General features: G+C 41.2%; 2 protein-coding genes across 2 annotated transcripts in view; one reads left to right on the forward strand and one right to left on the reverse strand.

Annotated features, from left to right (window-relative positions):
• The window catches only part of cebpz (CCAAT enhancer binding protein zeta), a gene marked incomplete in the record, with an annotated part of 24218 nt that extends 19965 nt beyond the window's left edge, over window positions 1-4253 (forward strand). Inside the window, 3 exon segments of the mRNA XM_034203186.1 lie at window positions 863-927; window positions 2446-2527; window positions 3672-4253. Coding sequence (XP_034059077.1) covers window positions 863-927; window positions 2446-2527; window positions 3672-3826 — 302 coding nt within the window.
• On the reverse strand, window positions 3175-11781 carry LOC117537835 (protein CEBPZOS-like). The gene is made up of 4 exons (XM_034203219.1): window positions 11711-11781; window positions 7772-7895; window positions 7180-7224; window positions 3175-3957 (listed from the first exon to the last, which is right to left on the reverse strand). The coding sequence occupies exons 2-4, from the start codon at window positions 7893-7895 to the stop codon at window positions 3875-3877; spliced, it is 252 nt and encodes an 83-aa protein (XP_034059110.1). The 5' UTR covers window positions 11711-11781; the 3' UTR covers window positions 3175-3874.
• Window positions 11782-12231: the final 450 nt, after the last annotated feature.

The raw sequence follows: 12231 nt of genomic DNA on the forward strand, positions 1-12231 counted from the left end.
TCTCTCACTCTGATGAAAATATTCGTTGTGTCCAAACAGCGGTACTGCAACTTCTGTATCAGTCCGTGACGTCACCCGGCCCAGAAATACTTTTTCCCATTGACTAACATGGGGAAAGAGACGTCTGTAAATCAGTGGATACTTTTTTTGTAACTAAATAAACTTCCCAGTATGAACTATGTTATAGCCCTAATTAGAATCATTCGGTCCTTAAAGTTGTAAAATGCACTAAAAGCCGAATCTAGATTTATTTTCTCTCTCCATTCAGTCTACTGGGCCGAGAGTGGGAGCTCAGGGGGCGGGGCTTAAGGGGCGCATGCTCTGTGAGCGGACATACGGTTATTTTGCTCTGACAGCCAGGCATGCTGGGTAATCTGTGACGTTTCGCTCTCTCATGCGCCAATGAGCAGCTCTCATAGGAAAGAACGAGACCCCGCCTCCCACGCTGTATCCAGTTCTTATTAAACATCCATGTAAAATACTGCCAGACCGGTGAAGCCATTTTGGCGAGCTTGTTTAGAGAAAGTGTCATGTATTTGACGTCATGTGATCGGCTCTCCCGATCGGCCTTTATAGAGAGCACCGATCGATCGGAGCATCCATAGAAATAAAGCAGCATTAGAGAGTAAGAAAAATATACAGATGACCGTGAAGACAACAAATCTATAACCTGACAAATAAAAACACACATTTTCTGTTAACACAATATAAGCAGGATATTATTTACATCAAGTGCGCATGGAGTGGGATATTCAATTAAATATAAATATAAAATGTGCTTTATTTTGAAAACGGATGATGTTCAAGCTGCTCTTATTGTGAAAAATGTGAGTTAATGTTTTTGTTTCTTCTCTCCTTTCAGGTCCAAAGCAGGGGAAGAGGAAGAAGGGAAAGGAAGACACGGCCATGTTTGCTTCTGCAGAAGAGGTACGTTTATTATGTTACATATAAATAAAGATTTAGATCAAACCAAGACGAACAAATAGAGCAGATCTTATCAAGATTCAAGGCTTTATCGTCATGTGCACATAGAGAGGTGCAGGGATGACGTATTTACCCGAAGTAAGCTGCTGGTTCCCTCGATAAAAAGCTACGGGATTTCTCCAGAGGATTTTTGGAATATTGTAAAAAATAAGTGGAAAACGAACCTGTTTGATGAATGCACGTTTTGTTCAGGATAATCTCCACATGTCTACTTTTATAATGTTCGAATCATAAATCTAACGGCCAGAAGCTAAATGCTAACGTGATGCTATAAAGGAGCTACAGCGAGTCCAGCAGCACGACTTCAACGTCACGCCGACTTCAGATCCAGATTCAAACACACAGATTCTAGATGGAACGAGTTGAAGCGTTTGTTGGAACAGTCTGCAGGAGGCAGGGACTTGCTTTCAAGCAGAACAGAAACTAACTTAGAGGAGTGTTCACGTGTTCGGCGTAATGACGTACAACGGCCTCCACGACTTCTGTAGTCCTATCCAGCCACTTGGTAACAACCATCGTTTCTCAGACACGTCCACTCTTCAGAAATCACCAGTGGGGTCACTGCTGATGATTTAATGTCCTAGAACAAAACGTGATCCGTGTCTTCAATGTGTCTCAACCACAGACCTTAGTTCCAGCTATCCCATTGGCTCAGAGACGAGGAAACAGGAAGTGGTGAAATGCTGACTCACTTCCTGGTTTTAGGACTCGTCACTGCTCCACTCTATTAGCTACAGTCTAGATATGGCAATGAACAACTTAAGTCGTCCTCCAACAGAGCAACAGGAATATGTATAGGACATAGAACAGATCAAATAGTGCAAGAGAATCAAATCAAATCAAGTTTTATTTATATAGCACATTTATAAACGATCTTTGGTCGAGCCAAAGTGCTGAACATATAATAAAATTAGCCTACAGTAGAGACACTTTACAGCAAATACAACAGCACAGATTGTTCAGAATATCAGTATGAGAAAAACGACACCCTCTGTCCTTAGACCCTCTGTCCTTAGACCCTCTGTCCTTAGACCCTCTGTCCTTAGATCCTCTATCCTTAGACCCTCTGTCCTTAGACCCTCTGTCCTTAGACCCTCTGTCCTTAGACCCTCTGTCCTTAGACCCTCTGTCCTTAGATCCTCTATCCTTAGACCCTCTGTCCTTAGACCCTCTGTCCTTAGACCCTCACATCGTACAAGGAAAAACTTCCAGAGAAAAACCCAGTTTGAGGGGAAAAAATGGGAGAAACCTCAGGGAGAGCAACAGAGGATGTTTGGAAATGTGCAAGTAAATACAAATAAACTAGAAATAGCGCAAGAAGAGTCTATACAAGTAAAGGGAATATGATATATTAGATAAATAATTAGCAAACGGATCAGTAAAACGCTCAGGTGTTTTTAATAGTCTTGTGGCCTGTGGGATGAAACTAATCAATAATCATGACTTGATCCTTGTTCCCAGTTTGGCTCCATGCTGGACGAGAACGCCGGATCCAAGTTTGACAACACCGGCCTGAACGCCATGGCCAACAGCGACAAAGCAGGTAAGATCACCTGAGAGACAAAGCTCGAACAGCAAGCTTTAGTTCAGGGACGGGATGTTTGTATATAGTTCCTTAACACTCAGGTGTGCTGAGACGTAATAATTGTATTCTAAAGTGCAACTGTATCTAAAATCTCTATAACATAGCAATTTAATAATACAGATTATTGCGCTCAGTGTATTTTTTCGTGCACTTTTATTCAGGGACATTAAGCGTACGTCGGCTTATATTTAATAAGCCGACGTACGCTTAAATGTTATTTAAAAATGTCTTATATGTTTGTATGTAGTTTCTTAACACTCAGTTGTGCCGAGCTATAACGTAAGAATTTAATTGGACCGTCTAACTGCCTGTTATACTGTGTATATATGACGATAAAAAGATATCTATAATATAGCAATTTAATAATACAGATTATTGCGCTCTGTGTATTTTTATGAGAACAGGAAAAAGACGGCATGAAGGTTGTTTTTGTAAATCAGTCAGCTGGATATCGATCAAAAGGAGAGCACTTTTATTCAGGGAAAGGGTTTTATTATGTTGTCTTTTTATCTTATATATAGTTCCTTAACACTCAGAGCTGAAACGTAAAATCTCTAAAACATAGCAACTAAACGATATGGATAATTATGAGAACGGGAAACATACAAGATGATGGTTGTTGTTTTTATTCAGTCAGCTGGATACCAGCCAGATGTATTTCTCCACAGAGAAACAGCTTTAACACAGAAGACTGTAGCTATATATATATATATATATGTGTGATTCATGTTGGGCTCAAAGTCTCACATGATAATGGATGATGATGGAAAACAAGAATCAACCGTGTGTTTGAACTTCAAACCTCCTCAATAAGAAGGTAACCGTTCAGCCAAGTAAAGAGTTTGTGCTCATTTAAAGATATATTATGAAGGCCTGAAAAACTATTGAAACATTTTGTTTTCCTGGCACGAAGATGGAATAAATAAAACTGTAAATCTGTTACTCTAAACATCGGAAATTAGACATTGGCGCATCTGTACTTTAATCCTTTGTATAAATAGCTTCAGCTTAAGTTGAAATCTTCGTCACATCACATCCATGAAACCAGAGCCGTTGTCTTCCCTCACTTCCTGTCTTCCCTCACTTCCTGTCTGTCCCTCAGGTCTGAAGCAGTTGAAGTGGGAGGCGAACAGAGACGACTGGATGCAGGACCGCGACGCCAAGACCATGAGGAAGAAGAAGACCATGTTCAACAAGAACAAGAAGGCGTTCGGTCGCCCGCGGACGGGAGGAAAGACGTTCGGGAAGAGGAAGTAGTAGCGGCTGTCGTGAGATCGTGGAGGTTTTTTTAATTGGAGGATGTCCTCAGTCCTGATTGGCCGACCAGGCGGCGAGGTCTTTCTCTCGGACGCCGTAGACCCCCGCCCACTCGTTGGACTGGTAGTAAACTGGGAGGAAACAGAGGAGACATTTCTGTGAAGATAAAGGACTGTTTTTCATGGACGCATTTAACAGATTTCTTCTACGGGAATTAAAGTTATTAAACTTTTCTCCATCTATGAGGCTGCTGATAAATACATGAACATGTCATTGCCTAGTATGTCATAAGTATGCCACCCTGTTTGTCATTTAACAGATTTCATGTACATCTACAGGAATTAGAGTTATTACCCTTTTCTGAAGCGTGATTATACGAGTTATTTTGCCCATTTCTTCAATCCTGATTATTAAACATTTAAATGGGTTTTTGTCTTTTCTCCATCCTTGAGGCTGCAATCATATACTGGGACTGACTTACATCTCACGCTATAGTTGGTTGTAAACGTTGGTCAAAAAGTACTTTTCAACTACTGATTAGGGCTGCACGATATTGCGATATATTTTTTCCCCCTGCGATATATATTAAATAGGGCTGTCAAACGATTACAAATTTTAATCAGATTAATCACAGCTTAAAAATTAATTAATCACCATTCGAACTATGTCCAAAATATGCCATTTCTTTATGTATATTCTTGTGGGAATGGAAAGATAAATGGAAGAAGGATATATCCATTTAACACAGTATGTATGTTTATTATAAAACATTTCTGTGTCAAAATGAAAGACAGCCCACACACCTATCAATCAAACCGGGGGGTCTTATTTCATTACGTGTTGATTTCTATTAACAGGGGGGGCTAGTGGAGTACTTCGTGACCACAGAGTGTGAACGTTGTGATCAGCTGTTTTAGCGCAGTTCTCCAGTGAAGGGGGGAGTCTCCCTCCGCAGCCGGTTGGCGTAGTTTTGGCACAATTGCGTTGTACAGACCGACGTTAACAGCAGCCCTGTCTGTGCACACGGAGACCGACTCTGTCGTCCGGTGATCTAACCGCCTTCTGGAAAAGCTTCACAAGTACGTTGGTACGCAAATGCGCTTTGTGACACAAGCAGTGGCGGTTCTAGACCAATATGACTGGGGGGGCCAGTTATTTTCTGAGGGTGGCATTTCAATAAATGCAGGACGAAAAAGAGAACTAGACAGTATGAAGTAATTGCGCATAAGAAAACAATGCAATCCAGTTATTGGTATTTGTTTCAGTACACTTATTTATTTCAGATAGATCTTATAGTTATTACTGTTAGCTTCAGTTATAGTGCAATGTTTGCACTAACACCATATTTATATAAAAATAAAGGCAATGAACAGTTACATCTCTACTTTACATAAGGGTGTCTGCACAATCTCACATTACAGCAACAAAATCCTGAGTACCAGAAAATATACATTTCAAAAAAAAAAAAACTTTTCATTGTTAGGGGGGCCACAGGGGGGTCAGTGTTAGGGGGGTCAGAGGTCAGTGTTAGGGGGGCACTGCCCCCCCCTAGAACCGCCCCTGGACACAAGTGACGGTAAGCATTTCAGATTACGCACATAACCTGCGTACCAGTTGTGTGCACCCCTGTACTACAGCAAAAGTATTCTCCGTTTGGGACTTCCTGCAACAACACAATGCCGTTATCTTGATTCTGATTGGCCAGAAGACATTATCAAAGATGTTCTATTGAGAAGACGATCACTACGTGACAAAAGTTTTCAAAACCGTTTCTGGTCTTCGGTATTTCCAGACAAGTGGCTGAAATCAATCTGACTAACTGCTGTCTGCAATTTACTCCGCGAGTTGGCAGACTTTATTTTGCTTACTTTAACATCATTGTTCATGGTGGGGCTAAGCCATTTCTTGGTATGGGTGTAGCGTACCCCAGCCATACCCTGGCGCTGCCACTGGTGGGATGTATGGGGCGGGCCATTCTGCACATGCGTTAAATGCGTTAAATATTTTTAACGCAATTAATTAAAAAAATGAATTACCGCCGTTAACGCGATAATTTTGACAGCATTAATATTAAGATATGAAAAAAAACAGGAATTGACGAAAAGACAGTTTTCCCCCGCAAACCATCCTCTCTTGAACTTTAATGCTATACAATTGGTATTTTTCTAACTATATTTAACGAAGTCTGGGTCTTAAGTTATCAGAGCAACAAGCTGAGCTAGCTCGGTTATCCTGCTGTGATCTGATCAAGAATGGTTGTGATTGGTGGTTTGCTGTGCACGCAGAGCCTGCATGTCACTCACTTAAGTACCCCTGACATGAGAGCCGCGCGAGTTTTCCTTTCGTAGCAAGCAGCAAAATAATTATAACGTGACGTGTTTGAGTTAATTTGCCTACTTAAAAAAAAATATTTTTAAAAAAAAGTGCACATCCTGCGATGTGAATATCGCGATTATCGTGCAGCCCTACTGCAAATGTCCTAGTATAGTTTGACGCAGAAAAAAATGAAATATTTGTATAGTTTGTAGTAAAACATTTTTAAAACAACAGTATAGTGTATCTTTAACAATACACACAAAAAAAGTCAAAGTAAAGTATGTTGTAAGAAAAAGTCACAAAACTTTAAAAAGGATAAAATGTTGTCACATTTTTTAAAGGTCACCTATCGTGCGATTTTTAGGCAATAGCACAGGTCTCAGATATATATAAATATATATAAAACATGTCTATGAAGTGTTTTGCTCCAAATACCAAACAGATCATTCTAGCCATGCCTCATATCCCTCTATTTCACTTCCTGTTTCTAAAGTGCTGATTCGGGTATAAAGCTTTAAAGAGGAGGGGGCTGAGCTCATGCGGGACCCGGCAGCTACTGTCTAAACTAAATGCTGCCGTGATGAAACGCCATATCATGGATTATCAAGGATTCTCTCTGAAACAGTTTGGAGCTCAAAGGCTTTCTCTCTTGCCGGTTATACCACAAGCTGAGTTCCTTTTTACTTCCTGCTTCTTCACACACATGCTCTCCAGTACAGGTTAGCTCTGAGTGTTAGCGATGCTAATGTAAACACCGACCATATTACGTCCAAAACAGTCAGGCATTGTTTCTGATAGCAACGTTTCTGATTGGGCCGTGGGTCCACATTTCAGATATTACGTCATATCGGACGCAAATCTGGATCAGCTCCGTTGTTCCCCGTTTTTAGAGATTTGGGTACGGAGGAGAAGAGAGAGGGTTTTATTTTTAGTTTGTCGTACATTTTTTTTTAAATAACAGTAACGACTATCTTTAACAAAACACGAAAAAAAAGTCATAGTATAGTATGTCGTAAAAAGACTGAAGAACTGCTCACCTTCCAGAACGGACGGTAGCCTCCTGTTCATGGTGCTCCTGAAATCTGCACATTATGGGAGTAAAACAGGATGTTTAAAGTCACTCAACACAGCTTTAAGTATTCTGTAGTTCCCTAAGATACTACTTTAAATGTGTATTAATATGAGAACAGGAAACATTCGAGATGAAGGTTGTTTTTAATATTCAGTTAGCTGGATATCGATCAACTGGAGTGCACTTTAATTCAGGACAGGATTTCTTTAAGTGTACGTCGGCTTATATTTAAAAAAATGTCTTATATGCTAGTTTTTATCTTGTATGTTTGTATGTAGTTTCTCAACACTCAGCTGTGGAGAGCTGAAATGTTAGAATTTCATTGTACAGTCCAACTGCCTGTTATACCTTATATATATATATATATATGACGTTAAACAGATATCTTGAATCTATATAACATAGCGACTAAACGATAAGGATAATTAAGCTCTTTGTATTATTAGGAGAACAGGAAAAAGACGAGATGAAGGTTGTTTTAAAGTCACTCAACACAGCTTTAGTATTCTCAAGTTCCCTAAGACACATCTTTAAATAAATAAATCTCCGTCTGATACCCTGACTGTCGTTCATCTTGTAGAACAGGCCGTACGCCCCGAAGACGCCCAGCAGCTCCACCACGATCACTCCTTTCATCAGAGTCTTAGCCAGAGGAGCCAGGGAGGCTGGGTTAGGAGGCATCTGAGGGAAAACACACAGAAACACACTTAGTATACATATAATATATTTAAAAGGAATAAAGGTATTCTGATTCTGAACATGGAAGCTGGTAAAAATAGTTTTTCAGAGGCATCTGGGGAGAAAACGAGGGGTTACGTATGGTAACCCTTGTTATATAAACACAGGCTCCGCCCTCTACTGGACTCTATGGGTACTCCCCTTGATCATATCATGCAAGCATTCATCCACTGAGACTTTCTAGACGTAGCCGGCCCCGGGGCGGGCCTACCTGAATGCTCGCGCATCTCACCGCATAAAAGGAGGCCTCGCCTCCTGACTGTCATCCTACACTTCTCTTCAGCAAGCAGCATAGGACAGACAGGCCCCCCGAGTAGAGGGCTGTGTTTATATAACGAGGGGTTACCATACGTAACCCCTCGTTATATCTCTCACAGGCAGGGCCGCCTTAATGCACGGGCTGACCTGGGCTGAAGCCCAGGGGCCGACGGAGATCAGGGGCCTATCATGAGCCAATACAAAAAATAATTAAATAAACAAAGTCTTGGCTTTCAGAATATGAAACTTTTATTTCCAAAATCACACGATAAATACATTTTTGAAGCTTGTAAAGGGAAGAAGACAGCTCTCCCTCGCCACTCTGCTCTTCCGCAGCGCCGCCCTCCGGCTGACATTATGAATGTAAGGCGTATAGTAATCATAGATAACACGGCAGGGTCCGTTACAGTTTGTTTTCATCTGGTTTCAAATAAACAAAGTCTTGGCTTTCAGAATATTAAACTTGTTTCGACAAATTCAGAAGATAAATACAACTTTGAAGCTTCGGCATAATTACAAGCAGAGAACGGATTAACTTAACGTCACAGCAGGCACAACAACAGCCGCTGTTTCTCCACACACCACACACACACACACACACACACACACACACACACACACACACACACACACACACACACACACACACACACACACACACACACACACACACACACACACACACACACATCACACACACACACACAACACACCACACACACACACACACACACACACACACACACACACACACACACACACACACACACACACACACACACACCACACACACACACACACACACACACACACACACACACATCACACACACACACACACACACAACACACACACAACACACCACACACACACACACACACACACACACACACACACACACACACACACACACACACACACACACACACACACACGAGCTTCCCCCAGACCAGTAATCCAAACGAAAATATCTTCCCTCCGTAGTATTTTGATCATTTGCTCCGCTAATCAATGAGATCGATGGATTCCAGAGATGACTCAGTAACAGTCAGTGGGCACCACCTAACAGCCAATCAGAATGAGAATATGTTTCACATGTGACTTATTCAAATTGCGAGTGATTGAGTGACAGATGAAGGTTGTTTAGGAGGCGCTCGGGAAAGGAAATTGTTGAGGGAAAAGGAGTTTCGAGACAAGCAGCTATTACAAAAACATGCCGAAGCCTACAGGTTGTTTTAAACCTGTAGGCCAGGATGAGGAGGAAGGACAGATGAGTTCTGTACCGAGCGGCAGCGGTGCCGGCCGCGGGGCCTCGGAGCCAAGTAGGCCGTCTGGTTCTGATAGCGATGGAGTAGCGGGAGAGGAAAAACAGACAGGAGGGACATTATCTGTTGGAGGAGATGAGAGGACGACGAGGACTTGCTACGTGGAGGGGAGCTAACGGCAACCGGACAGATACATGAGGGAGGCCCGATACGTCACTCATCTGGAGGAGAGGACCAGGCGCGCATAGAGCAGAGTGGAGAAGTGCGATCACAGAACCTGCCGAGGCTATAAATGACTTTGACTTGTTGTTTAAATAGGGGGCCTACAAAACCTATCAGCCCCAGGGCCTGATGGCAGGTTAAGGCGGGCTTGCTCACAGGCTGTGTATACACACGCTGTCGTCCCACAACAACACTGTTCCATCTCCCTGTCTCTGACCGGCTTTCTGGTTAGCAGCCGCTGCGCCTCACTCACCTTTCCCTCGGTCGTAACCGTGGAGAAGTTGGGGCTGCTGCTGACAGAGCACACTCTGACGCGCTTACCTCGCGAAGGTGTGCTCGGAAAACAGCGCTGAGGGCTCCCACCCTCCGACCATAAGCGAACGGAGAGCGTCCTCAGCCCTGTAAGTACTCGTAGGCTACACGCAAATACTTTCTGTGTTTCGGAGCAATCTCGACATGAAAGTAAGCATCCTTCAGGTCGATGGTTTTGAACCAATCGCCTGGCTGCACCAGTCCCAGTAACTGTTTTATAGTTAACATCTGGAATGTTCTGCGTGCAATGTGGAGATTCAGGCTGCGAAGATCCAGAATAGGCCTGAATTCGCCTGTCTTCTTTGGAACCAGGAAGTACAGGGAATAGTGCCCCTCCTCTCTGCCTTGAGTGCGCACAGCAGACACTGCCTGTCATCACTTTAAATGGAAGATTTAAAGTGATGTTTAAATCTTCCATTTAGGCCCCGCCCACTCGATCGGTATCGGCCGACACTGATTCCGGCGATCGGCCCCAAAATTGGCGATTGGAGCATCCCTATTCTTTAGAGTCATTGCGTGCCTATTGATTTGAACACGATCCGTGTATCCATCATTTCCTGGTCTTCTCTAAAGAAGAGGGACCAATGGAAACGTTGTCATGTTGCCGTTGTTCAGCATGGAAACATTCATTAGCTAACAATGACATTATTGTTCTATTAATATAAAGGGAGGTCAGGTACTCTTTAAAACAGCTGCTAGTTATGGGTACTTTTTACTGAAGTACATTTCAAAGCCTCTATACTTTTACTTGAGTAAAGAAGTTTAGTCAGTACTTCTACTTTTACCAGAGTATTTTTAAACACGAGTATCTGTACTTCTACTTGAGTAAAGGATGTACTTTAGCCCTCTCGGTGTTTAATAAATATAAAGGAATAAAAGGTATTCTGATTCTGAACATGGAAGCTAGTAAAAAGAGTTTTTCATAAAGGAAACAGGTTTACACATACCGGGAATGAGCCTTGGTGCATTTGGTGCAGACATAAAAGACAGTTAAAGAAGATACGTGGTAAGAAAAGGACGATAAAATAAAACGATGATTAAAAACTATAATAACTTTAAAATATAGCAATATTTACATGACATAAAGATTAAATATACCCACAAAATAAAAAATAATCAAATAAAATATGAACATGTGCAGTATTGGTTTGACAGGTGGAAAGCAGTGCCTCTAAGAGGTAGATACAAGTAGTGCATTTAATAAAGTCTGATTTAAGTGTTGATTATATTTCACAAATGAATCCAAATCTGTAAAGTAACTAAAGATCTGAATTGTAGTGGAGTAGAAGTACAAAGCAGCAAACAATGATATACTCAAATGCAGTACAAGTACCTCGACATTGTACTTAAGTACAGTATTTGAGTCACAAATTACAATAAATAAATTAAATGTGTATACTTTTATCACATTTTGCTGCTTTTACTAATTTAAGCTAAAAACAATTCCATGCATTCATAGAAACTAAGTCTTCCGTCCATTTCCCATCATAACTGTAACCACTACGTTATAAACACATAACTAGCTAACTCCTAGCCTGTAGATAGTTTTAGCTTAGATTTAGCCTTCATGAATTCACCCAAATTACCCCTTTAACCTCGTTTTTGCGACTCTTCAATAAATTCACATTCAGTATCGACACAGAGAAAACTACTGAATGAGTCTTAATATATGAAATAAAGCATTAGAAGTTGTTAAAATACCCTGAAATGTTGTCAGACGTCCTTGAGTTGTACAAGAGAAGCTAACGGCTAATACGTTCTAAGTACGGAAGATCGGTTGGTACAAACAACAGAAGCGCGATTCGTAAATCAATTGAAGATCTGGATCGTGGTCCTAATTCTGAAATTGATGATTTAAAATAGCCAATGCACACTGGGATAGTAATAATAAACTCATTATCTGTGTAAAATTACAGAATTCAAAAGTAGAACAATTAGAATATGTATATGTATGGTATTTTAAAGCAATACAAATGACACAAATCTTTAAAAAGCATATATTCTTCAGCCATTTATCTCAAAAAATCATATAAAATGTATTTTTGTACCATTTTGTATTACTTTGTTCTGTAACTCTGTCCCTAAAATGTGGTTTTATGTGGCTGTAGTTGCAGGAGCTCACCAGCAGGTGGCAGTGTGTTCACAAATGTGCAAAAAGGTATACACACACCTGGGAAAAGACTCAAGTTAAAATACTTATTGGTTAGTGAGGAAAAAAACAG

Source organism: Gymnodraco acuticeps, unplaced genomic scaffold, assembly GCF_902827175.1.
Source record: "Gymnodraco acuticeps unplaced genomic scaffold, fGymAcu1.1, whole genome shotgun sequence".
Classification (NCBI taxonomy): Eukaryota; Metazoa; Chordata; class Actinopteri; order Perciformes; family Bathydraconidae; genus Gymnodraco; species Gymnodraco acuticeps.

Excerpts from the sequence above, each read along its gene's own strand:
- LOC117537835 (XM_034203219.1), bottom strand. The coding sequence starts at position 7,895 with ATGCCTCCTAACCCAGCCTCCCTGGCTCCTCTGGCTAAGACTCTGATG. Across the intron at positions 7,225-7,771 it reads CAAGATGAACGACAGTCAGG|ATTTCAGGAGCACCATGAAC; the intron begins GTATCAGACGGA and ends CATAATGTGCAG. Across the intron at positions 3,958-7,179 it reads GCTACCGTCCGTTCTGGAAG|TTTACTACCAGTCCAACGAG; the intron begins GTGAGCAGTTCT and ends GTTTCCTCCCAG.